This window comes from Notamacropus eugenii, chromosome 1 (genome assembly GCF_028372415.1).
Source record: "Notamacropus eugenii isolate mMacEug1 chromosome 1, mMacEug1.pri_v2, whole genome shotgun sequence".
Classification (NCBI taxonomy): domain Eukaryota; kingdom Metazoa; phylum Chordata; class Mammalia; order Diprotodontia; family Macropodidae; genus Notamacropus; species Notamacropus eugenii.
This window is the reverse complement of record NC_092872.1, coordinates 5,165,951-5,192,821: the sequence shown is the minus strand read 5'-3', so window position 1 is coordinate 5,192,821 and position 26,871 is coordinate 5,165,951. Positions and strand designations below refer to the sequence as shown.

The 26,871-nt window shown below is 50.9% G+C and overlaps 1 protein-coding gene across 2 annotated transcripts in view; it reads left to right on the top strand.

Annotated features, from left to right (window-relative positions):
- GNAI2 (G protein subunit alpha i2) overlaps window positions 1–26,871 on the top strand; it is a 101,093-nt gene that overhangs the window by 56,998 nt on the left and 17,224 nt on the right. For both annotated transcript variants that reach the window (XM_072650660.1, XM_072650656.1), the window contains exons 2-4: window positions 17,207–17,249; window positions 18,983–19,124; window positions 20,564–20,724. In XM_072650660.1, the coding sequence (XP_072506761.1) occupies window positions 17,245–17,249; window positions 18,983–19,124; window positions 20,564–20,724 (308 nt within the window). In that variant the 5' untranslated portion in view covers window positions 17,207–17,244. The remainder of the gene's footprint in view (window positions 1–17,206; window positions 17,250–18,982; window positions 19,125–20,563; window positions 20,725–26,871) is intronic.

Genomic DNA, 26,871 nt, shown 5'->3' with positions numbered 1-26,871 from the left:
GCCTGACTCCTTGTAGCTGGGCTCTGAGTCAAAGCTCTTTGCCCTGCTTTGTATCCCGGTACCTGGGCCCTTGCACCCTGATCTTGGTGCTTCACGTTAATCATGGAGACCTGCCTTGCTCTCTTCTGAAAGGGACCTAAAGGGAAGCTGTCGATGCTGGCCCAATCTTCGTATATCTGCCGAGAGCTACAGCAGGGTATGACTCACTGATTTCCCTGAGTGGAGCAAGAGCTGGGTGGGGAGAGAGGCAGGTCAGCTTCTGTATAACTTCCCTTTCTCCTGCCCAGCTGAGCCAGGAGTAGATTCTTGGGCTGAGACCTCGGTGACTTACACAACAGGGCTGAGAAATCCGAGTGCAGAATGCTCTTCTTCTTGGAATTCAGGGACCCATAGAACATTAAGGTATGGCTCTGTAGTTCTCATGGGGTCAGGGGGCAGCCAGGAGCCAGGATCCCTCATACATAAGAACAATCCTTATTGGAGAGACCCCATCAGTGGCAAAGATTTCTCAATTTGGAATGACTGCCCTTTTGCTTAATTTCAGTTCAAGGAATGTTTACTAAGTACTGCCTTCATGCAAGGCCCTGGGAATGGAAAGAGGAACGGGGAACAGAACATTCAGAGAGTTTCCCATCAAAGCAGCACACTCTGTTGCTAGACCTCACTAAGGCTTTTCTGTAAAATGTTCAGATGATCTTTAACGTCTGTGCTCTTCTTATCTGTGAGAACACAGCATCAGTGATTGAGGTAAGAGGGAGAGGAGCAAGGCTGAGGAATGTTGAGGTGGGGGCACATGGGGACTTTCGATTTTCTCGGCCTGGATTTTCTCTTTGCAACTTCAGAAGTGACTTCATCCTTCCTTAGAGAGTCCTCTTCTGGTGTCCATATTTCCCATCTCTCTCTAGGGTCATCTTAGCTGCCTACTGATGTTCATTCTCCGTCCTGTCAGTGTCTAAAGTTAGAGGTGCAGGAGCAATCTGCCACCCTGCTTTACCCTGCGGCTCTGGGTTTACCTGCCTATAGATCAGGCTGCCTCTGGCAGGGCTTCATGTGCTCTTGGCATTGGGCTTCACCTTTATTTACTCAGTTACCTTCTGCCCAAGTTATCCTTGCGTTTTGAGGAAGGGGCCCCAGCCACATTGCATTTTCCCAGGTTGATTGGCTTATTCCTGCCTCAATTCCAGGGCCTGTGGCAGTCTGGCCCTCTGAGCCCTGCCCTAGCTTGTGAGTTATATCTCTGCATTCGGCACAGTGAACTGCCCAGCTTAAAGTCAGGTGGCATTCCGAGGACCTCAGCTTGTGACAATGGGGTTTCTGGTCCCACATCTAACAGAGCCTTATCCTGGCATGCCTCAGTTACCCCATCTGTGAATTGAGGATCATTATACGTTTCATGTCTCATGAGAATGCCAGAAAGGGAAAAGTCTTTGAGCTCAACAGAAGAGATGAGTTCTGTGAGCCCATCATTCTGTTCCTGGCAGCCTCATGGATCCTCTCTGATCTTTTCTCTGGATTATGGGTCCAGCCTTCTTCAGAATTCTGGAGAGTTTCTTCCTGCCTTTGGAAAAATAGTATTCCAAGCTATAATGAAGAGAAAACTAATTATCCGCTGGCTTTTCCATTCTGAGGGGTTAGGGAAAGTATCTATCCTTGAGAGATGAGATGAGAAAGGAAATCCCTGCTCATGTTTCACTTTGCCCCTCAGTTGAACAGCTAAGCAAGCAGTGGGTTCACTGACTGACTGGAGTTTGGCCATTCGTTTCTTCCTACCCAACTACCCCCACACCGCATTAACAAGAACAGTAGAGAGGGACCTGGGCAGGCAGGAATACTTCCTCAGTCCTTGTACAGTTTGAATAAATGTCCCATTCCAGAAGCCAGGCCCAGAGCAGAGAGCAGGAGTGGATGATCCTGAGCCCTTCTCCCCACCTTCCTCTGAGCTATGGAGGGGTGCTGAAGGCTACTAATGAAGCTGAGCTTGGGCATTGGCAGTTCTTTGGGGTAAGAACATGGAATAGGTTGACCTGCCCCCCTGAGGTCCCTGAATGTGCGTGAACTGAAAAATGTCAAATTCCTCCAGTCATTCACCAGAAAATGGCCCAACTGCCAGCCTGGCAGCCTCCTCTTTCCCACCTTATTCCTTGGCTTAGCACCTTTTAACATTTCTTCCTGGGAGATATTTGATGTATTTGCCAACGACATTATTTACTATCTCTGTGACTCCACGCCAATCATTTCAGCTCCCTGAACTTCAGCTTCCTCATCTGGAAAATGGGGTAAATAAAACTTGTACCACCTCACTCATAAGGTTATAGTGGCCTTAGAGCCCTCTGCAAATGTGAGCTGATGTTATTAATGTTCGCGATTAAGACCAACTGGACTGCAGCACAGTGTTCTTGGGATTCGGAAATGCTCAACTGGGGCCATGGTGTGGTTCCCAGAGGAATGGCTTGCCACAGTTTGGCCAGTGTCCTCAGCAGTAGCCGGAGAGCATCTGCCGCTGTGACTTGGCTCATGTTAGAGCTCAGATGGATGGCAATGCCTCTCAGAAGGGCATCTGACTTCCTCCATGGGGCTTATGCTCTGAGAATCTAGTCCTTCGAGGCCCCTGGGCCCATGTGGACACCTTCTTTTCTCCTTCACCCTGCAAGAGGAAGCGTTCCCTCCTGTTGTTTTGAAAGCTTCCCCTTTCCCATAGAGAATTACAGTAATAATAGCTCCACTTTCTCCTTTGAGCATTTTTCCAAAGCACTTTCCTTGCCATGGCCTCTACAATCCTGGGAGGGAGGTGTCCCATAGCCCCAGAGCAAGCTGCCCTGCCATGGACGGTCCTGCTGAGGCTTCTTTTCCTAGGTTCAGTACCCAGGAATTGCCATCTGTAAATGGAGGGTCAAGGTGTGAGGGAATTGAGTGAAGCTTCAGTTACTTGAGTCTGGTGCCAGGTGCCCACCCTCTGCCTGGGTCTGTGAGTACAGATGCACATCTCCCTTTGGCGGTAGACTGAGAATGGAAGGACACACAGCCCAACTGGCATCTATAATTAAAGAGCATATACCAAGCTGGCAGATGTTCACTGCAAGTTCTGTGGCAGGGAGACAGAGACAGACACCAGTGTACTTCATCTGTGCATGCAGAGCCGTGGGGAGGAGAGGGGAGGGGAAGAGGAGACCGCACTGAGAGGACTGTAGGATTTAGAACCAGACAGGACTTTTAGAGACTATCAAATTTTATTTTACAGAGGAGGAAACTGAGGCCCAGAGATGTTGAGTGCCTTGCCAGTGGTCACAGCTTGAAAGAGAGGCCTCATCTTAGGCCCATAACTCCAGAGTCTCACCCAAACCTTTTAGGTAGAAGTGACACTTCTCTGCCCAGAATCCCATGTACTGCTGTGTGTGTGCCTCAGCATTTCTAACGTTCTTCATAACATTCCACCTGGTTACATGTATCACTGTCTATGCCTTCTGCTAGCCTGGAAGCACCCTGAGGATGGTGACCCAGCCTTGTTCATCTCTATCTTTCCCTCAGCTTCAGTACAGGGCTTTCTGCCCAGTGGGCACCCAGGGAACTTGTGGGGAAGAAACACACTCCTCAGAAGGTGAGAGAAAATCCTTTACATCCTCCCAGTCCCCCTTCAGGTCACCCTGGTGTAGAGGCTCATTCATTGCCCATGAGACACAAAGGTACCTGGGAGATGGGCCCTCCCTGCACAAGCCAGCTTTAGGTGGGTGACGTGGCAAGGGCTGGCTTTGAAGGGGCAGCAAAGAGATGCACCGTACATACTCATGCCAAAGCTGCAGGCCCCAAGCCAACACTGTAACTGTCGCAGTTACCCCCTCGGCCTGCTTCCCCTCAGGAATAAAGCCAAGCATGGATGCATCATTGGACCAGGGGTCAGGAGGCCTGGGTTCCGTTCCCATTTTTGCCACTAACTGTGTGACTAAGCAGGTCCCTTTCCTTCTCTGCATCTCAGTTTCCCCTCTCCCACTCTGAAATTCCTCAGGTTTGCATTCCTCTGTCTTTTATTCCCTGTGTTTCTCCTCTCTGTCTCTCCCATGCTACCACCCCCACCAAATCCCTCTCCTTTTCCATGAATCCACAGGGACAGTAGTCTTCATTATTCCTGGGTAAGAGCTGCTCTGAGCCCTTCCCTCCCCCATCCTTGCTTAGCCTTTCTGGAAGCTGTGCTGTCCACAAGAATGTGGCCTGCCTCGTGGTTTGGCCATGTGGCAGGCTCATCTCTCCCAAGCGCCGGGCTGGAGGCCAGCATCAGGCATGATGCTGAGATCTAATGGGGTGGGGATGGAGTTAGTGACCCCTGCTGCCTCTCACTTACGAGGGAACTGGATAAACAAGGAGAGGGGTCTGAGACTAGAAAGCCACTTAAAACACTGGTTTGCTGATGCCAGAGATCCTTGGGTAGTGTCTGGGCAGGCGGGGAGTCAGCCTCACTTGAGGCAGCTCACACCTGCCACCTGTTCTTGGGTCTCTCCCACCCCACCCCCCATCCAGAAGCTGGATTCTCAGGTGCATCAGGGTGAGGGGCAGGGGAGATCCCTGACCTTGGCTTCCCACCCCCTGGAGCCTGCTTGGAGGTGAGCCAGTGAGAATGATGACTGTGCCAAGTACATGTCTTTCCTCCACAGATTTGTAAAATCTCAGAGCATCTAGCCTCAGACTGGGCAGTTTCCCAGTAGTTATCATCCATCCTCTGCTTGGAGATATCTGTGCAGTCAGTTATCTCCCCATCTTGCCTGGAGCTAGAGCATCCATTCCACTTTGGGATGGTGCTTAAGATAAGAAGGTTTTCTTTACTGGAAGCCAAAATCTGCCTCTCTATAACTGCTCCCCCATCCCTGCCACCATTGCTCCTAGCTTTGCCCTCTGGGGCCCAGCTGAGTAAGGTAGGTCCCACTTTGCTGCTTCGAGTGCTTGAGATAACAATTGTACCCCACCCCCGACACCCAGTCCTATCTTCTCCAGGCTAAAGAGGCTTGGTTCCTTGCTGATGAATGTCTGGATTTACAAACTCATGTGTTCCTCTCCATACACACCAAAAACCAGGAACAACCACAGAACCTCCCCCTGATTCCCAGAAACCCAAATTAGCTAGCATTTATAGGGCCACTGTTTGACCCCAAGGGTTTCGGTGGTCTTAAACTACTCCCCACCTACTCCTATGTCCCCCACGTGGGGGCCACGTGGCAATTCTTGAGGCCAGTCCCCTAGAGAATGTAGGGTGGGAGGGTGAGTCAGGGCTGGGCAGTCATAGCCCAGTATAAGAAGGAACCAAGATGAGGCCCGGGGTGGGGGCAGACAGAGTACCCTGATAACAACCACCATTACCAGATTACCCAGTGTTTCCAGTAGGCATCTCTCCTGGGAGCATCTTCATTCCAGGAGCCCCTGTGAGGTAGAGCTAGGAAGGGGCGTCTTCCACAGCACTCCGAGGCCCAGGCTAGGGGAAGGGCGAACCGCAATGTTCAGCTCCTTTGACAGCCATGAATCTTCTCTGGCAACTTGTAAAATATAAATTCACATGTTAAAGAAAAACCCAACAACTTGTCAATGAGATCATCCAACAGCAGGCTTTTTATAAAAAAAATAAAATAAAAGCATTGTAGTCTTTTATCAAAGATTTTTGGTACGATGCCAGTTAGTAAATCTTGCCAATGATGAGGAAAGGTCCCCAAAGCTTTAACTCATCACTGAACACACATGGTTGACTCTCTGGGTTGGCCTTTAACTTTGAGAAGCAGATACCTTGCCTAGTGCCAGCGATTCCTGCGTAAGGTGGGAGAAGAGCTGGACAAGGCTTATGAACTTCTCACATCCAACTGATGACTAATTAATAATACGTCCTATTTCTGTAACAGGTTACAGCTTACAACAGCCAGATACGGTAGGTCACGCAGTGACAGATCAGGGTCAGTGAGGTTCAGTGATTTTGCCAGGATCACACAGCTAGTAAACAGCTGAACCAGGATCCCAGGCCTTCTTCCTTTGAGCCAAAGGCTCATTTAACTTCTTTGGATCTCAGTTTCCCCATTTGTATAATGAGGAGAATTAGGACTGGATGCCCTCCACAGTCCCGGCTCTGTTTCTTGGAATTCTGTACCATCTCGCTTAAAAAAAGAAACACTTTTACAATTCAGCTTCCATTTGAACACTTTTAAATGACAGGGATCTCAATGCAGGTTTTCCCATTTTAGAACAGCTCCATTTGTTGGGAAGGCCTTCTTGCATAAAGCCAAAATCTGCTTCCCTCCATCTTCTCTCCCCAAAAAGCTCCCTGTTCCACTCTCTGAGGCCGTACAGATGAAGTCTGCCCTGTCAGCCCCTTAAGATGCTTGAAGGCAGCAGTCATGGCCCCCACGAGTCTTGTCCAGGGTAAACATCCTCAGTCCCTAGCAGTTCCTCACGTGATGTAATTTCAAGTCTCTGTTGACCAGATGATCTCAAGGTTCTTTCCAGCTTAGGAAGTCTCTGATCTGGGTACGTGATCACCACAGCTTGTCTTATCAACATTAACCACCCTGCCAGTAGGCACACATACGTGCACGCACACACGCACACACACACACACTCTCCCTCTCCCTCTCCCTCGTCCCCTCTCCCTCTCCCTCACCCTCTCCCTCTCCCTCTGGCTGCCTCAGTTCCACAGCCCACTGCAGTGCATTTTTCCCTACTGACTTTTTCTCTTTGGCAAAATGAATACTTGTGTTTTGATGACAGGTTAATTTTAGCGTAATCCTTCGCTTTTCTCCTCCTGCCTCCCCCTCTAACGTCTCTTCCCCAAGGCATGTGACTCAGCACCCTATCATTAGACATTTGGAGTCCATTTTTCTGCAACAGGGAAGGCTGGGTGTAAACAGGGGGTTGCCGCTGCTGTCTGACCTCAGGCAGAGAGCTCACGTCTATGATTTAGGGCTGATGGGAGCTCTGAGCTGCCAGTAAGCACCTTGTGCCTGTTCCCAGGACTGACTTGGGAACTGGCTTGGTTAGGATCAGGTCATTATACTGACTCGCTCCCAAGAGGAGCAGCTGGGTAGTGGAAAGAACACTTGAGGAAATCCAGAAGCTTGAGGTTGGATCTTTGCTGTGTTTCAAACAAGCCAGGCATTTGTCTTAACCTCTCTGGGCCTCAGTTTTCCTCCTCCAGAAAATGAGGGATTTGTGCTAGATGTGGCCAAGGTCTCTTCCTGCTCTAAATCCTTTAAGCCCTATGGACCTTGTTCTGCACCCCGCCCCCCCAGCCAGCCTTTGTCTCATTCTTGTCCCGTGTACCCCTGTCCCAGTGGGTGCAATTGCATGGCCCTGTTTGAGAGGCAAACTTCTGATAAGTCCTTCCTCATTCCATCTCCCAGGCTTGAGAGCCCAGCCAGCTCTTGGGGCAGAAGCCTTGACGAAGGATGAGGGATTTGCCCACTTGTGCAGCATCTCTTAAGTCCATCCATCCCTTCCTGCCGATTTCGGTTGTCACTTCTCATCTCCGATGTCCTGGGACTATTCTCATAGCCTCTCAATAGGGTTTCCTCCCTTCATTTTTCCTGCCCCTGCCCTCATTGATCCCCCCTACCTCTGCCAACCTTTTCTTGCTCAGACATATTTGCATCTGCTTTTATCCCTCCTCCTCCTCCTCAGACCTGTTCATTGGCTCCCTGTGGTCTACCAAGAGACAGAGCCCTCTACCTACCATTCCTGGTGATCCATACTCCTATGAGAGCCTTGCACCCCTTTGCCAACTGGATTCTTAACCAGGTCTCTAAAGCCTGCCACACCTGCCAGGTGACGCTTCTCCTGGCCCCATCACTTTACCTCTCCCTGTTGCACTTCTTGTGAATGAGAGTTATTGGTGTTATATCTTGTAGAAGTGGTCCTTTATGATCTAAGTTTCCTATTTAGAGGTAGCTAGGTGGCACAGTAGAGTGTGGGCCTGGAGTGGGGAAGACCTGAGTTCAAATGTGACCTCAGCTGTGCAACCCTGAGCAAATCAATAACCTGTCTGCCTTAGTTTCCTCAGCTGTAAAATGGGGATAACAACAACTTCCCAGGGTTATTGTGAGGGTCAGATGAGATATTAATAAAGCACTTAGCACAGCGCATGGCACATAGTAGATGCTTAATGCATTTTCCCCCCTTCCCATTCCTCATTTCCCCTGGTGCCTAGCACTGGGCTCTGCACACAGAAAGTGTTTTTATAAATATAGGCTGAACGAATGGGCTTGAGTCATTTTCCTTTGCCTGGGCCATCACTCCTCTGTTCCTGGGTGTCCTGGGGCATCCCTGTCTGAGCCACCTCCCTCTCCTTTAGAACCACCACCACCATCACAGAAGAGACTAGCATGTCGGGCCCAGGGAGCCAATCTGCTTCTCAGCACTTAGGCCCTAAGTGATAGCACCCACCTGGGAGATTCATTAAGCCTGATTATCACCACTGTATGCTTTGCCACAGGCCTTGGGGAACAAAGACCATCCCTAGTTCCCTGGGTGTGCTCCCCAGCCCCTAGCAGCTGTTACTGGGCATGGGGATCTGGGCCTTGGGGACCCAGCATTACGTGCTGGTAATGAGGAGGATCTGATGAGACAACCAGGACCATTAATGTTTAGAAAGCACTTTGTAGACATCGGCCCATTCACTAAGAAGCTACCCCTATCAACTGTAGGCATTTTTTTCCCATTTATGAGCTACTTTCCCATCTGTTACAGAGAGTCTCTGTACCCAGGCTTTAATCATATCTCTGCTGAGTGCTAGTTGTACGATCTTGGGGAACTCATTTAGCCTTGGGGTGCTGTTTCCTCCTTCATAGTGTCATGGAAAGAACTGGATTTGAATCCCAGCTCTGGCACCTGTTAGCTCCGTGACATTGGAAGACTGGCCACCTTTCTATTTCTTATACACGGCACTGCACTATGTCTGTGCCATGCGCAGAGGATAAACAGATCACTGAACTTGGAGTCAGGACCCAGGAGGCCTAACTGGGAGGATGGGGGTGGGGGTAGGGGGGAATCTATTTGGAAATGAATTGATGTGAAAACCTCAGGCTTCCCTTTAAATGTGTGTGCTCCAGATGCCAATTTGAGACTTTGCTGCTCTCACTCCTATGGGTCTGTTGTTGGATATTTCAATTGGAGGCTGGGATAGCTGTTTCCTGAGGATCTGTGTGTTCTCCGGCAGAATCCCTGCTGCTGGGACCCACAGGCAGGTCAGGGAGAAGACAGGAAGGGTGGGGCAGAAAGCACTGTGTACCTTGGCTAGGTTTTTGGGCCTGGAGCTGGAGTAAGCCAAGCCAGGAGGTCAACCAGGGGTCTTCCTTTCTCGGTTTCTGTAAGGTGGGAGGCAGCTGGGTGGGTGGCTGGGTATTTGGGTGATAGTGTGGGTTTATTGTGCCTCTCGGGTAAAAGTGAAGGAGAAGTAAAGCGTGGTTGAATTGATGGATTGAAAGGTGTTGTCTCTGTCAAGGATGGGTTGAAGTGAGGTTGGATTGAAGGGAGTTTTGTCTTTGAGGTTAGGCTGAAGGAAGTTCTCTCAGGCGGGGAGGATTGAGGGCAGTCCTAGTTTAGAGAATGCTCCTTGGAACCTAGGACAAGATTTCTGGGTGGTATTTGACTTTGGGGCCAAGCTGCTTTGTATCCAGACAGACACTGTGCCCTGCCTGAGTAACCCTACCCCTACCCTCCTTGCATGGCCCAAAGCTTATGGGAGGGCAGTGGTCTCTCAGAAGAAAGAGAAGCCTGGGCCGCTTTGCAGGTTAGCAGACATTCATTAAGTTCCAGCTCTGTTTAGGGCCCTAGAAATAGAATGGCCTCTGGCCTGGCCTTGAGTGCCCAGGCAGAAAATGCTAAGGGAGGCCCAGACAAAGCCAACTGTAAAAACATCAGACTCCCTCTGACTGGGTGAGTGGAAGAAGATCATAGCGGCACACACTTATGGCTGGAAGGGACCCTGAGAGGCTGCTGAATCCAACCCTCCCAGCAGAGGAAACAGAGGCCTGGTTCAGGGACTAGTCCAAGGTCACACAGGTAGTCACAAGCAAAGCTAATCATCCAGTGTTTGGACTCCACATCTACTGTGTTTCCTCTCGCATTCATGGAAGTAGGTGGCTGCTGCCTGGGCCCTCAAGGAAGAGGCTGGCAGAGATGGAGGAGCGCTGTTTGAGCTCTGAGAGAGCGATCTGCACACATGCAAGGCAGGACACCAGAGAGGGTCATGAAAGTGAATAGTAGGAAATGAGATTGGGAAGGTGGGTTGTAGAAGAGGCCTCTAATGCCAGGCTAAGGAGTCTGTTTTATCAGATAGGCAGCAGAGAGCCAGTGAGGGGTTTTGAACAAGAGAATGGCATTCAAGTCAATGGACATTTACTGAGCACCTACTAATGACCCTGTGATCAGCACTGGAAGTTAGGAAAAGTCCAGTAGCCTCTGCCCTCCAGAAGCTGACTGTCTAATAGAAGAGGATCTGCCCACAAGTGTGATACAAGAAATATTATAAAGCTAAAGGTAGCAAAGTGGCAAAATGGATAGAATGGAAGGTACTCTATCAGGTGCAGGTCAGGAAGACCTGAGTTCAAATCCAGCCTCTGACATTTACTGACTGTGACTGAGCAGATCACAACCTCTGGTGCCTCAGTTTCCTCATCTGTAAAATGGGGGTAATAGTAGCACCTACCTCCCAAGGGTGTTATGAGGCTCAAATGAGACAATATTTGTGAAGCACTTAGCATGGTGCCTGGCACCTAGTAGGCACTATGTCCATGTTAAATGCTAGGAGAAATGTGAGGAGGGGAATGAGCCTCTCCCTCCTGGGGGCAAGCTACCTGTAAATTACTCTGGAGATAAAAATCAAGGGGACTTGGGCAGAATGAGAGCACTTGGAGATGTCTGAAGGGCTGTATTTGGCTGGGAATTCTTGTCATTATTAAGTCCTTACCTCTCTTTGAGAAGTCATTGAGATGTGATAAGCCGGTACTTCCCAAGCTCAGCTCCAGCCTCTCGCCTCCCCGTGGTCACTTCTCAAGAGCCTCTTTGGACAGAGGACAGGGGCCATCGAGTGTCAGGCAGCTCATGGTCCGTGCCTCCCTGGAGAGCCATGGAGACAGTGAGGCTGGGGCTCAGAGAACGGGGGTCCCACCTAGCATGGCACGGAGTGAGTGGGCTGCTGCATTAGAGGCTCATCAGGTGAGGGGTGGAAGGGACCCCAGAAGCCATGGAGTTCAATCTTCTCCTTATAGATGACGAAACAGACCAGAGAAGGCTTCTTGGGGCAGGGGGCATTTGATCTGGCCTTGAAGGATGGGATAGAGTATTAACAGGTGAGCTACAGATGTGTCTGAGAAATGACAGGTGGTCCTGTTTAGCTGTCCCAGAAGCACTGACGACCGGAGTAGGTCTTAAATACCACAGATGGGTCCGTCCCCCTCCAAGCCCACCTGCGCAGGGCAGGAAATAAAGAGAAGAGACAGCGTGACTTAGAATCAGGAAGGACTGGTTTCAAGCCTCACCTTAGACGCTGCATGACCCTAGGTAGACTGTTTAACTGCCGGGACCTCAATTTTCTCATCTGTGAAATGAAGGGCTTGGATTCACTGGCCTTTAAAGTCCCTGCTGGCTCCTAACTGATGATCATCTCTCTGATCACGCGGTTTCTAACAGCCCACATCATTTGTTTGTCATCATCCTCGTTAGACTGGGAGCTCCAGGAGGTCAGGGCCTGCCTTTTGTCTCTTCCTGTGTCCCAGCACTTGACTCAGTGCCGTTGCTCGATGATGAGTCCAGGGTCCAGCCACAGGGACCAGCAGCCCTGCACTCACAGCACTGGGCTTCACATAGGGATTGGGTGTGTGGATGGTGCACTCTCATGGATCTGGGTGGGCTGCAGAGGTGGAGGCAGTGGAGTTGAAATGACTGGCCACTGTGTTTAGGTTCATAGCCTGTCCCCATATTCCAATGCCCACTGCCCCCAGGCAGCTTGATCCTACCTTTCCTATCTTGGGGCTCCCTTCCACATTTCCCTGAAAAGCAGCAAGACTAGCCCCATCTGCCTGGTCAGTATCTGGGAGATAGTTCTCATGTCCTAGTCCTTAACTCTTAGGCTTTCGGCCTTCCTGAAGGGGCCCCCGGTCTGCTCCCCAGGAGAGGCAAAGAATGACTCCCAGGTCCCAGGCTGTGCCTGTGGAAGGACACTCGGTGGGAGGGCAGCTCTGCCTTTGTCTCTCCTCTTTCCCGCTCCATCCCAAGGGTTCCCAGGCCTGCCAAGGAGGCATCATGCAGCAGACCTGAAGCTGGAGGGTGGAGGGGGCAGGCCTGGATCTCCTCTGGGATGGCTTTTCCCAGCCATGATCATGGAAGTCTGGCTCAGACTTGCTCCCTCCCCTCAGGGCAGAGAATTGGAACATCAAGTTTGAGGTGGACAGGAGGTGCTTGGGGGTGAGAGCAGCAGTGATGGCACCAGGTCACACTAGGCCTTTCCCCCAGAGCCCACTAGTCTTATTACGATAGACAACTGTTCCTGGAATGAGGGGGAGGCCCAGTGTGAAGGAAAAAGCAGTGAGGGAGAGGGCTTGAGAGGCAGCTGGATCCAAATCCTGGCTCTACTACCTCCCACCTGTCACTTATTCCCTGGGCCTCAGTTTACTCATTGGTTAAGTGTGGGGTTTGTACTAGAGGATCCATAAGGTCCCTTCCTGCCTTAAATGACATGCTCTGAGTGCTCCCAGTTCCATCTCTGTCCACTGGCCTTCTTCAGTCCTCCACCCCCCACACCACACCCCACCCCACCCCTGCTTCAAGGTACAATTATCTAAGCAGTGCCATTTGTGTAAAGCTCTGGTTTCTTATCTTCCTGGCAACTGCCCCTGCCCTCCACCCTGGGGCAGCCACAGAATCTTAGAATTTAGCATTGGAAGGACTGCAGAGCTCACCCAGGATGGCCACCTCATAGTAACGGACCAGGAAACTGAAGCAGAGGGTGAAGCCTGTGCCCAGAATCTCACAGGTCACAATCAACAGAGCCAGGATTCAGAGACGATCTCCCAACTCCAGATTCAGGGAACCTTCCACAGCACCCACCCCTGGCAAACCCCCCCCTCCAGCCCCGAAGGTGGCCACTCCTTGGGATTGAGATTCCCAATGTCCAGGAACAGATTGAGATTTCTGAGCAAGAAAAAGAAACGGAAAAAATGCCAGGATACTCGTGCCTCTCACCAACCCTCCTACTAAGTCAAATGGGAAAGCAGAAGACCCTGGCTAATGGGAAAGGCAGGGCCTTAGCACTTAGTAATAAGCATTTTGTTTGCAAATGTTTTGCTGCCTCATCCATGAGTGAGGCTCTGGTTGCTGAGAATGACATGAGTTTGACTGTTGATGCACTGGCTAGGAGCGCTCCCTCAGGAGCCTTATCTCCTTCAGTTCCCAGCCCTCACTGCACCTGCCCAGAGGGCCACTGGAGCCTAATCCCAGACCTCCAGCATGGCTAGGGCTAGGCTGCTAACCCCACTTGGGAGCTCAGCAGGGTCAGAAAGAGAAATACACAGACTCCAGTGGGAAAGCGGGATTTTAAATTTGAAGACCCAAGTTTGAATGTCAACTTTACACTTCATACTTGTGTAACCATGTTCAAATCGTTTAGCCTGTTGGAGCCTCAGTTTCCCTGTCCGTGAAATAGGGATAACCATACTTGTGCTAACTACCTGTTGAATAGAGTGTTGTTACAAAACTTCAGAGTACAAGTGAATCAGAATTATCGGTCTGTCAGGCTGCTGACTCCCTGTGAGAGGCAGAAGTACGCAGGCCCAAGGAGGGATGAGGTCTCTCAATTCCAGAACTAGGTCATTTTTCTCAGAAGTAAGAATATCACCTCATGCTGTCCTGTCCTGCCAGCTGACCAGCATGGCACACGTGGAGTGGCAGAGGCCTGTGTGATCTCTTGTCTGTGCTCGGTGCTTTGTGCTTGTAGCAGATCCCAGGGGGCACTGTGGCTCCCCACCGTCAGCCTTTGGAAAGACTGAGCTGTCAAGCTGTTTGACAGGCGGCTCCAAGAACAAGGTCTCTGATGGTCTCCACGCCTGGTTAGAAATAGGAACAGTGTGGTGGGCAAAAGGCCTAAAATGAGCCTTCTCACCCTGGAGCCTTCCAGGTACTGCCTGCCTACACAAAGGTGTCTGGGCAACCAGATGAATGGATCCATCTTTCCACCTTCTGCTTGGCCTGAGCCTTCTCCATGGTAGCAAGTGGGAGAAGCCAGGCTCCTTCAAAGCCTTGAGATGGGCAGAAGCTGTTGGCAGCAGCCATAATGGCAGATATTACGTACCCCATGAGGGAAAAATAGAGGGGAGGATGGCAATTGATGAGGCTCCAGACCTTCTACCCCAGTTTTTGTTTTCAGAGAACAAAACCTGGAGGTTTTCCTACAAGGTTCCGTGCCCTTTAGCACTTCTCAAAAGCTAGAGGGGCCTCAGGGCCAGATCTGGTCTGCCAGAGCTAGTTAGAAAATGTAAAGTACGTTGTACTGGAAAGGACCAAGACGTGAAATCTGGAGATCCAGCTACAAATCCCTTAACATGATGGTGCCTCAGTTTCCTCATCTATAAAATTGTACTTGTACAGTCTACCTCTCATAAATGTGAGGAAAACATTTTCTAAATCTTGTAGTGCTAAAGAAATGAGACATTATTATTTTTACCACAGGGGGCTTTGAGTTCTCCACAGACCTGAGACCCACAGGAAACCTCTTTGCTGGAGCTCAGAGAGCGAGCAGGGGCCCAAGACTGCAGATGGGTCCTGAGTACCACAGGTGCCTTTCCTAGCTAGGCAGGAGATGGAAACTGTGAGGGGGGGGCACACACCTTCCAAAAGGCAAGGGATTAGATGCCAAGGAATGAACGGTGGAGCTTGTCAGAGCTGGGAGTGACCTCATAGCGCAGAATGGAGGCTGCTTCCATTGGCAATCTGGGGAGGCCTCCGTACCCCTTCTAAATGTGCAAAATAAAGACCAGAGGATCACAACGACATGTCCCTCAGGTTAAGAAGTCCCTAGTGTAGAGTGTTAGGTTTCTGGAAAGGACTTGGAAGAGCCATCTTGTGCATATGAAATTCATACTACCCCAGGCCCTAATATTTAAAATCAGTAAACTGAAAGAGCCCTGCATTTGGGATCTGAGGATCTGGTGTCCTTCCTTATGTGACCCTTAAGGAAGTCACTCAGTTTCTCTGGGGCTTAATCCGCTTGTCAGTAAAACAGAGGTCAGACTAGAAGACCCTGATGTCCCTTCCACAGCCCAGTAAATTGGATGCTAAGGTTCTGTCCCTGTCCTGGTGAGGGCAGTGACATGTGGCTAGTCACACACCCGTGAACTTCGTTTTCCTGGCAACTACCACATGAGTCCTCAGGATGGTGGGAACACAAGAGTTCCTCAGAGCTCTCTGGAGGTCCCAGGAAGGGAGGGAGCTGCCTTTGTTGTTCCATTTTTGAGTACAAAGGAAGGGGAGGTTTGTCCAAGGCCACCCAGGAAGAGTAACAACCAAGCTGGGGATGCTCTGCCTGCTGACTGGTCTGGGGAGGGGGAAAAGGAGCTCCTGGAAGGGAGCTGAGAGACTGAGGAAAAGACCAAGGATGGGGCCATCCTCCCAGGGAGCCTCAGAGACCTGCAAGGCTGTCCCCCCCCCCTCTGTGACAAGGGGAAATGGGACAGGAAGCCAGGCAAGCCTGGCCACACCTCAGCTCCAAGTTTCCTACCATTGTGCTCAGGGAAGTTGGGGGACAGAGCTGGACCCAGTGCACTCCAAGTCTGGGCGTGGGCCCCTGCTGAGGGAGTGAAATGCCTCCCCTGGGTGCTGATCCCACCTTGTCTGTACCTGCCCCAAGGCCTGCTGTGTGCAGGATTCTGGACCAAGGAGGAGACAGAGAGAGTAAAATCCTAGGCTCTGGCATAAAGTCATAGATTGAACTGACCTTTAGAACCCATTTTACAGATGAGTAAATTGTAATAGAGGGGAAGTGGGGAGCCTAGAAGAAAGAGATAGTCTGGCCTAGTGGAAAGAGCATCATATCCCTCTCCTGATGCTCACCACCTACCAGAACTGGAGCAAGTCTCCTGTACCTCTCTGTACTTTGCTTTCCTGCCCTGTAGAAGTTGAAGGGATTGGACTAAATTATCTGCAAGGTCCCTGCCAACTCTGATTCCTATGACTCAGCTGCAGAGCGGCCCAGAAGGCCCAGGGCAGTTACTGGGCACTAGTCATCCCTCCAGACTGGGAGATGTTCAGGGAAGGCTTTCTGGAGGAGTCACCATGAAGGGCATGGAAGATTTATCGAGGAGAGCTTTGGTGGGAGGGCAAAGCAGATGGAAGAAAGAGACTGTTGGAAGTGTGGAGTGAAAAAAGTCTGGATGCAGTGGAGATTCATGGTTCTATACGTCATCCTTTTCTGTTCTTGGTAGACGTAAATGTGTTGGTATTTGTCAAGTATATTAATAAGGGGAATTTTTTTTTCTTAAGGAAAACATGAGATTTGTTAAGGGAATGATGAGTGTTCTGGGTTAGGTAAAGTGTATGTACTTTAAGGCATTGAGGAGCTGCAGTTTCACCCATGTGGATGACCCTTCACTAATGCAAGTTGTAGCCCTTCTTGTGGTTATGTGATGGGCCAGAACATGATTCTCTCTACACTTAGCAAAAGTGTTCTGGGAATGACAAACAGCCCGTGGCCAAACCCATCCCAGACGGCTTCGGACTTGGGAGGACATGACAGCAGAACTGTCTCAGCCTTCCCAAGCCCACCCAAGACCTGCTTCACCTTCTGGGAGGCCTTTTCCCTTTTACTCTTGTATACTAAAGCACAGAATGATAATAGCAGTCCCATTTCCATCATCACACTTGGTAATTTCCAAAGGGCTGCCCCTGTGCTGAGCTGCATAACCCCTTTGGAGGAGGTTGTGAAAGGAAGGGAAAGGCTGGGGGCATGTGCCCAAGGGTGGGTCAGTGACATACTTGGACAGGTAAGGCTGGGGACTCTTGCTTTCCCTCCAGAGGCTTCAGTATCCCTTGGTAAGGGAGAAAATCTACTTGGAAAAGTTCCCTCCTTGTAGTTGTGCCCATACTGACCAGTGTCTCCTTCTGTGTTGTGTCAGACAAGCCTGCCCTCACCCGTTGGATCCCAAGTGGCAGCAGGCCTGGCTCTGCCTGATCACCAACCCTCTCCTTTTTTTTCCAGGTGCTGGAGAGTCTGGGAAAAGCACAATTGTTAAACAAATGAAGTAAGTGATGGTTCTTGGTTGACTAAAGGATGATGCAGCACATGTGTGCTGGTTAGTGCAGGCTTTGAATGTTCAGAGGGGAATATATGTGCCTGAGAGCTGTGGGGGGCAACGGGGGGGATATACAAACCTGGATTTTGTATGTGGGAGGTAAGAGTGAGGTGGATGATGGCAGCTCCATGTTGGAACCCAACCATGGACCTCAGGCTTTCCTTGCCTCCTGTAGCCTCCAGAGTAGCTGGGAAAGAACCAGACTTCAGAAGTGACCGGGCCTGGCCCACCCCATAGCAGCCTGGGATGGCTCAAATCTTACACTAAACAGCCCCACCCTCAGTTCAGCCGGTAGTGGACCAAGCTGTGGACTAGAGATGGGCCACTTAGGTTCTGGTCCTGACTCTCTTGCTAACTTAGGCAAGTCATTTCCTTCTGGACCTCAGTTTCTCCTGTAAAATAAATGGTTGTTGGCTAAGTAATTGAATGAAGTAAGAATGTGGGTGAAATGGTCCTGTCCAGCCAGGACAGTCTGTGTCCTAAAGCCTCTTCACTTGGGCTGCTATACTGTGTCCTCGGGGCCATCCTTCCACATCCGACACTTAAAGCCAAGATCTCCAATCTCAAGGAGCAACACCAGCCCTGCTTGAATGTGGGCCTTCTGGTCTCTGTCCCTCAGTCTGGGACCCTGGGACTAGAACTCACCCCTATAGAAATATCTTATCTAGATTTCCTCATGTTCCACCCTTAAAATCCATGGAGGTCTTAGGCCTTAGCTCTGGAAGGGAGAGGAGGAAGCTGAGACCCAGTGTGGGACAGTGACTAGTCCAGGATCACACAGCCAGCTTTTATTAGAGCGAGGGCCAGAGCCCACACTTCTGACTGCCAGGCCAAGGCTTTTTGGAGAGCATCACAACCTCATACAACCCCTCTGTTGGGGTCACCCTGGGAGCTCCTCGTGGCCTGATCCGATCTTACCACTTGCTCCTAGGGCCCAAGTCTAGGGAGTAATAGGCATAACATGTGGCAGACACAGAGGTATGCCTGGCTCTCTGTCTGGCCCGCTTCTTTATCCCCAACCCAAAGGGATTGTGTCTCCTACCCAGACCCTTCACTGAGCAGGAGCAGGAGTTAGTTTCATAAAATTTGGATGTAGGAGAATTGCTCTAGTCTAACCCCTCATTTTACAGTTGGAGAAACTAAGGCATAGGGGTTGTAATTTGCCCAAAGTTATAGAGTTAGCTGGCATTTAAGCCTAGGTCTTTTGAGGAGAAATCCTACAATGCCCATCAGAGATTTCAGAGAAAGATTGGGGAGAAGCTCAAGGCTGGAGGCTGCATGTGACTTGACTCTCTGAGAAAACTGAGGCCTCAGGCCAGTTTTCTCATTTTCTTCCCTCAGTCTTGTTAATTGGAGGTAACAGCACCTGCAGGACCTAACTTATCAGGTGGCTGGGAGACTCAGTGGATAGTCCTTTAAGTTCTATGGAAATAGCCACTCTGGTTGTATTCTCTTCAGTCATCATTTGTGTGGTTTGCCATCTGTCCCGGCCCAGGGGCTGCCCCAAGAGTGAGCTGGCCTAGGGGGGAAACTCTGCCCTTTCTCTCTGGAGTGTGCCTCACACCCCCAGAGCAGGCCAGTGAGAGCAGCAGCTATCCCAGCACAGGGAGGTGGGGGTCAGGATTGGGTCAGGGCACGTCCAGCCAAGAGGTCCACAATCTGACTTTTTCTCTCCACCCCAGGATCATTCATGAGGATGGCTACTCAGAGGAGGAGTGCCGACAGTATAAAGCCGTGGTCTACAGCAACACCATCCAGTCTATCATGGCTATTATCAAAGCTATGGGCAACCTGCAGATTGACTTTGGGGACCCTTCAAGAGCGGTATGTCCTCCTGGCCTGTCTTGTTCCCCTGAGGCAGGGTGCTAGCCTGCTACACCGGGGTTAGATACATGTCTTTGTAGGATTTCAGAGTTGGAAAGGCCCTTAGATGTTAGAACTGAGTAAGACCTTACTTCAGCCCAGAATGTCTAAGCTAGGGGGGACACCTAGATTCACAAACATGGAATGTTTGGAGTTGGAAGGGACGTTAGAACCTAGAACATCAGAGCCAAGAGGCACTCAAAGCACAGGATGTGGAGCCACAAAACTCAGCACTTTCTGGTTCCTGGGGGAGCATGTCTCCCAGCCAGGTGAAGAGATGACAGTATCAGTGTTGGAAGGCACCTCACAGGGCACTGGCTCCAGTGAACGCCTGAATAAGAGTCGTGTCTAACATGCCCAACAGATGGGCATTTTGCCCTGCTCAAGGCCCTTCTGGAAAGATGAACACCCACACCCACCCCCACCCCCCCGCAATCCCTCAGTCAAGGGGAGGTCCTAGACACTCTATGCCTCAATCTCAGCGTGGTGGCTGAGCTGGGATAGGGACCAGGCCTATGACATCATCTTACCATAGGCTCAAAGAGTTGCCTGAGGCACCAAGAGCTTGGGAAGTGACTTGGGCCAGGGTCCCAGTGGGTGCCAGGGCTCCAACTTGAACCTGGGTCTTCCTGGAACCCAGGCCAGTTCTTTCCCACCCCTGATGCCATGCCACCTCTCCTCTTAAGGATAAGATCCTGAAATGTAAGATTCTGTGGGAGTAACTGGGGATGTTTAGCCTGGAGAACATAGACTGGGTGGGTGGGGGGTGGGGCAATGCTAGCTAGCTGTTTGCAGGCATTTGAAGGGCTGTCACTTGGAAGAGAGCTCGGCCTCAGAGGGCAGAACCGGGAGCCGTGGGTGGGGATGGCGGAGAAGGCAGATTCTGATTCTGTAGAAAAGGAATCCCTGCAGAGGAGAGCTGGCCAGACACTGATGGAATGGGCTGTCACCACCAGTGGGGAGTGTCCCATGGCTGGGAGGTGTCAAGTAGATTCTGGTTGACTGCTGGTCATCACTGAATGATCTTCAGGAGGAATTTCAGATAGAAATTGAACTGAATGATGAGAGTTCCCTGCTGACTTGGAAAGTCAGTGATTCGAACTCCCTTGTACAAATAGAGAAACTGAGGCCCAGAAAAATGGAAAGGCTTTGTCAAGGTTGTCTGCCAGATTGTTAGCAGAACTGGCATGAAGAATAAAAATAGGTCCCATTTCTCTGCTTCTGTACGAGTGACGTGGTGCCTTGGGTGATAGATAGGTACCTATGTTATAAGCTCCATGTATAGATAGGGAAACAGGTCTATAGAGGGGAAGTCCCTGCCAGGTCCGGCTCCAAGCTCTTGTTTTTCAGTGTGGCCCTGCCAGAACTTCCCTAACTTCGGTGCTCTGTGCTGCCCCCAGGATGATGCCCGCCAGCTGTTTGCCCTGTCCTGTACTGCAGAGGAGCAGGGAATCATGCCTGACGACCTGGCTAGTGTGATCCGGAGGCTGTGGTCAGATGATGGTGTGCAGGCCTGTTTTGGCCGCTCCCGGGAGTACCAGCTCAATGATTCCGCTGCCTAGTGAGTACCTGGAAGGCTCCTGGGGCAGGGGGGGGGGGGGGGGATGCCGGCAGACCTGGGGCTTAGCCCTGGGGAGGCTGTTGGAATCATCAGGAAACCTGTCCTTGATTGCATCTCAGGCCTTATTGAGGGGCGGGGAGAGAAGGGACATCCAAGGCGTGGGAGAGGGTGAGTCTCTTAGTTTGCCTTCTCAAGGACTCAGACCAAATCTCCCACATTTACATGCCCACACACATGCACAGAACCTCTCATCCCTGGGAGAAAAGGTATGTGACAGGAAGGAGGGCCCTGGATAGGCCAGCTCCCCTATAATCTCCCCTCAGTCACTCACATTTCCTGAGGTCCTGCTGAATGGAGGGTCTTGAACCACACTGTACGAGAGGCAGGTGGCTAAAACACAGCCCCTAATTAAGCTCATGGAACCCAAACAAAATCTAATAAAAGGATAAGACAGACACAGAAGAGTATTATGTGGGGCCAGATGTGGTCAGTACTGTAAAAAAGGGACAAATGAGGCTCTGAGGTTTCGTAGACTGGTGACAATGTCACCATTTCTGTCCCATTTCTGTCCCAGTTCAGAGTTAACTGAGCATCTTCCCCATTACTGCACTATGAAAAGAGCAGCTTCTTTAAGTCCTTGGATTCTTATTTAGGGATTAAGAAGCTCCCACCAAGACAGGTAAAGTGACTTGTCCTAGGTCACACACCTGGGACAGTATCAGAAGGCGGACCTGAACTCCGGTCTATCCTGATCCCAAATCCAGAGTTCTATAGAGGAGGTAGCAATCCCTTCCATTTGGGGGCCCAGGGCAGCGTATTAAGGAAATGATCTGCCCAAGATCCCCTTTAGAGTCAGGGATGGACCTCAGCCTCCTAACCTGCAGCACACGGGCCTGTGACCCCTCCAGCCAGGCCAAAGAAAGGCCCATCTCTTGGGTTATTTCCAGCGCCCTGGTGTTGGTCTGGGAGGCCAGCCAGTCCTCCAGATGAAGCCTGAGAAAGACAAATGAGAAACTCCCACCTCCCTTCTGGAGAGAAGCTAGTACAGGAAGGGAATGAGCATTTATTTAGCACCTACAGTGTGCCCAGCCATGTGCTAAGTGCTTTTTTCAAGTATTATCTCATTTGATCAGGGGGCCAAGAGTTTCTTAAAAGCACAATCTTAGGTCCCCGGGAGCTGCAAGAAACTCACCCACAGCCTATTGTGATAATGCGTAGGGCCAGAAATGCAACAGTGGAGGAAGCAGGGACAAACCTGGGGTACTTCAGGGCTCAGACAGCACTTTTCTTCAAACCACTGGATAAGCCAGGCTGGGTCTTTCCCCACTGTCGTCCTCATGTTGCAGAAGTGGCAAGTTGAGGACACTGAGGCTCGCGCTGGGCTTGGGGCCACACAGCTGACTTGGATCTGAGTCCTGGAGCTGGAGATAGAATTCTGCCTGTGGTCTATGCCTTGCCTTTTACTGGGAAGCCCCCAGGGCCTGACCTCCCTGCTGAGGAGGGAAGACATGTGCTCGCTCATTCAGTGGCTCTGTCTCTGGGAACTCACCCAGCGGCTCCCTGGACATGCTTGGCAGGAACTCAAAAGCAAGTCCCGAACTCAAAGCCTGACATCCACATAGAGTTATTTGGCTTTTGACTCTGGCAGATCCAAGGGACTGGAGACAGAGACACAAACCCCATAGTTTTTTAGGGGGTATGAGCCTGAGGGTGTCTCGGCCTCTCAGATTCTGTCTAGAATGGACCTTGCCAAAGCTGGCTGCCAGTCTGGCGCTGTGGAAGACAGGCCTGAGAGCCCAGACTCCTGAAGGGTGGAGAAGAGGTCAGCGTGGGAACAGAGAGGAGAGCACCGCTCCCTTCACCACTAGGTAGAAGCCTGGTGGCTACCGTGAGAAAGTGCCTGGCACAGTGCTAAGAATTTTACAAATCTCTCATTTGAGCCTTACAACAACCCTGTGACATAAGGGCTAAAATTATCCCCATTTTACAGTAGAGGAAACTGAGGCAGGCAAAGGTGTAGTGACTTGTCCAGGGTCACAGAGCTCCTAAGTGTCTGTGGCCAAATCTGAGCTCTGTTATTCCTGACCCCAGGCTCAGTGCTCTGTGCACTGTGATGCTCCTGGTTCCCAGCCATACAAATAAAGGGAAAGCTAGGCCTGCCCCTCTTAGGCTTACGCTCAGTGCCCTCCAGAAGCTGATGTAAAGCTTGGACAGACTTGGGCTGCCCCAAAATGAAACTCTTTCCTGTCCTGCCAGCAGGCCCTGGCAAGGTTGCCTCGACATCCTCAAAAAGCTCCCTTTCTGGCTCCTGCTTAGACTAACGGGATTCTGTACTGCAGAACTGTTGCAAACATCAAGGTCCTCTAGGCCAGGGCCACCTCACCTTTTGGAGGTCGAGGACCCCTCCCGGAAAGCCATTTTGTGCATAAAATTATATGCTTGGCATCACAGAGGAAACCAAATCTACTGAAGTATGGTCCTTAACATTTTCAAAAGAACAAGTTCCTGAATCGCAGGTTCAGAAGCCCTTCCCTGTCTGTGTGAGCCTCTCATTTGACAGGTGAGGAAACAGAAGCCGGGAGAGGGAGCCACAGAGTCATTAAGTGTCCAAGCTTTTGGGGAGGGCACCCAGGAAATCACACCCGCTCCTTCCTATCTAGCTCTCCTGGTCTTACCCTCTGCTCTGCCTCTGTCCCATCAGGCTTAGCTCTTGGCCTTGCTATTACTAAAGGAATTAACTAAGGGGCCTTAAACCCTTCCACAGATATTTGCATTTTAATTGGAAGACTTCAGGCCCCATCGGAATGGAGCCTGCTGAGATTTGTGGGAGGGAGGCTCCCCTGCCCCCTCCCTTGGTGGACCAGATCAGCCCTTGCAGGGACCCTTCCTGGAGCCAGACTGGGACAGCCTCACTAATCTTTTTGGGGTTTCCCTTGAGAGGCATGTATTTCCAGTGCTCACATGCTCTGCTGGCCGTTAGATTGGGAGTAGCTCTTTCCAAAGTTTAGGTCTCTTTAGGCTGCTGCTGAGGTTTGGACTTCAGGGACCCAGCCTAGTAACTGAATCTCTCGCAAGCCCTATCCTTTCTCCATCCCCTGCTGACATGAGAAGTCTGATTTCTCCCCTCCCAGTAAACATCATTTTTTCAGACCTAGAAAAAGGAGGGAGCCCAGATAAGTTGTGTGTAAACCCTTCACGTGCACACCCTGCCCTCCTACTCACTGAAGGCCCCTTCCCAAGCCAAATGTTTGTTCAGCAAACATGTATCGGGGCCCTGCTGTGGGTAAAGGCCTGTACTGGGGGGGGAGGGGGGGGTCTCAGTAACATGTGACTCCTGCCCTCAGGGAGCTTATATGCTGTGCTTTAAGGCTGACCAAGGCCCTTTCTTACAGCCACCATGAGATAACAAACAGGAGTTCAGGTGGAATTATCCCCTTTTGGAAAAACAACCTCAGAGGGGTTTGGTGACTTGTCCAAGGTCACACAACCAGGAAGGCTCAGACTTGGGATCTGAACCCAGCTCCCCTGCCTCTGCCCAACACTTTTCTACCCTGCCACCCAGCTGAACATGGGTCAAAGTTGGAAGGGACCCTTGTCCAGACCCCTTCCTTTTGCAAAGGAAGTCACTGGGGCCCAGAAAGAGGAAGGGACTGAGTCAGTGACTAGGAACTCAGCTCCTGATTCCTGGGCCAGGTCTCTTCCCAGCACTTTGTTACAGTATCACATGCTCACACTGTCACACGTTCCTGGGGTTCCGAATGGGGGCTGCTTAGCTTTCTGTTCTTGAGGAGAGTTTACTGGCCCTTCCCAGCCTCACCAGGTCCCTGGCCAAGTCCACCCCCAACCCTAACCTCTTGGGCTGCTCAGCTCAGCATTAAACAAGCAGCCATCCCCAAGGAACTAAGATTACTTTGGAGACACACTGTAATTAGCAAAGGAACATTCTCCCCCTGCTGGGGAGGGGGGTGGATCGGAGTCTCTGTAGGAGCCCTCAGGATAGGGTGTAACAGGAGGGGGACCATTGAGAGTCCGGAGAGCATCATCCCATCTCTCAGGCCCACACCTCCCCTTAGCCCTTACCTTTGACCCCATGCCAACTCTTTCTCACACCCATCCTTGTCTTTGGAAGCTGAGGAGTCCAGCCACGGATAGCGATTGGGAAAGCCACAAGCCCAGAATATGGAGAGCCTTGAATGGCAGATTAATTTGAGCTTAACCCAGTGCCAAGCACAGAGCTTTAATCTTAGTCTACACTTGGAAATAGTTTGTTACCTTGAAGTGAGTTTGCCTTCTAGTCTGTGGAGAGCCACAGAGTCATTAAGTTTCCAAGCTTAAAGGTCGTCTCATCCACTTAGGTTACCAGGGCCCAACAAGGGGACAGAGATTTGGTCAGGTCCAAGCTGCAGTTAGTGGTGAGATTAGGGCCAGAATGCACATCTTCCACTGCAGGATGCTGAGCAGAAAAATGCTTTAAAGCAGTGTGGTAGCATGGGGGCAGCCTGTGCAGACCATTATAAAGAGCAGCCAGCAGCGCTGGACCTGGGTCCTAGGGCCATGGATTGAGAGGGGAAGGGCCTTAGAACCAATTACAGAGGAGGCCCAAAGAGGGGAGATTTGAACCTGGGGCCTCCAATTCCAGCTCCAGAACTCTTTCTACTTCACCATTCTGCCTCAAACCAAGCTCTTGAAAATTAGATGTGCTTTTTCCCTTTCACAAAAGATTGAATAATTGACCTGTTTCTCTGTAGGGAGCCCTTCCTTCCCCGAGTCACCACCTCTCCACCCTAAAGCAAAGTGGAGAAAGGAGCCCTGGCTTCCATTCTCTCTCCTGTGCACCGTGTCAGGGCACTTGACACCCCTACCTGGGGAGGGGTATGAAGGGTATGATACCTTCAGGTGGCTGCACTTTTCAACCCTCTTTTGTGTTATGAACCCCTTAGGCAGTCTGGGAAAGCCTCAGGACCCCTTCTCAGAATCCATTTTAAACGCTTAAAAGAATAAGGAAGAAGAGCAATCATATTGAAATACAGTTAGCAAGATGTTAAAAAACAAAACAGCAGTTCATGGTCCCTAGTTTAAGAAGCCCTGCTCTAAGGGACCCTCCAGGGTTCTTCCCAGGGGGAAACCAGCTCCACTCTCCCTGAGCCCCAGTAAGCCGGATGCCCCTCTGAGCAGACCCTTCATTCACCAGGGGCACCAACCATGGGCCAGAGTTGAAGCAGGTCATCGCCAGTGTACAGTGTGACCCTGGCCATTTTCCTGATGTATCTGAGCTTTCTTATCTTACCTGCACCTCCAGCTGTGAGAGAGATCACAAAGCGGAACCCTGCCTAGTGCTCTTTTCCTGACAGAACGGCTTGGAAAGGGAGAAAAGGAGGTGCTATGCTGATTTAGGGGCCTGAAATGTTAGGATTAGGATTTGACTGGCCCATTCTCACTCTGCATCTACTCCTCTTCTCAATTATGACATGTAATGAGCATAGGGCAGGTGACTCAGTTTCCCCTTCCATCCAGTTTGTCCGTAGTGTCCTGTGCTGTGTTTTGGGCCCTGTCCTCCTCTCTGCTCCAAGGAGGTGTCCCTCGATGAGGCATTACCCTGTTTCCTGTTAGGGTTCCAGGCAGCAGGTCCAATCCAACAGGCTCCCCCAACCACCTCGTGGTGGAATCTTGAAGGGGTGGCTCCTCAGCTCTGCTGGCGAATGGGCCTGGCCTCCCTCGGCTCAGCAGCAGTATTTAAAAGTCTCTGTTTTTTACCCTAATCCCCACTCAAGAGCCAACTAGTACTGAGAAATAGTGGAAGCAAGTCCACAGGTCACCCCTGTAGGCCGGGTGGCATCACCCCAGAGGCAGGGCACCGGGACAGATGACTGGGGCTGGGAGAGCTTAGGCTTAGGCTGGTTTTCCAGCTCCCCCACTCCCCTTGGAGAGAAGCACAGGGAGTGCTCAGAGTGCAAAGACCAACACATAAATAGCAGGGGAGACAGAGGGATGGCTCTGTCCTCATCACTGCTCTGTAGTGAACCCAGGCCTGGTGGGGAGAGCAGGGAGCAGCAATGCTCTCAGACTGAAGGGCCACTTCCATCTTGAGTGGTAATTGGGATCTTTCAAGATTTTTCCATCTTTCTTGGGGAAAATGCAGCCTTTTTT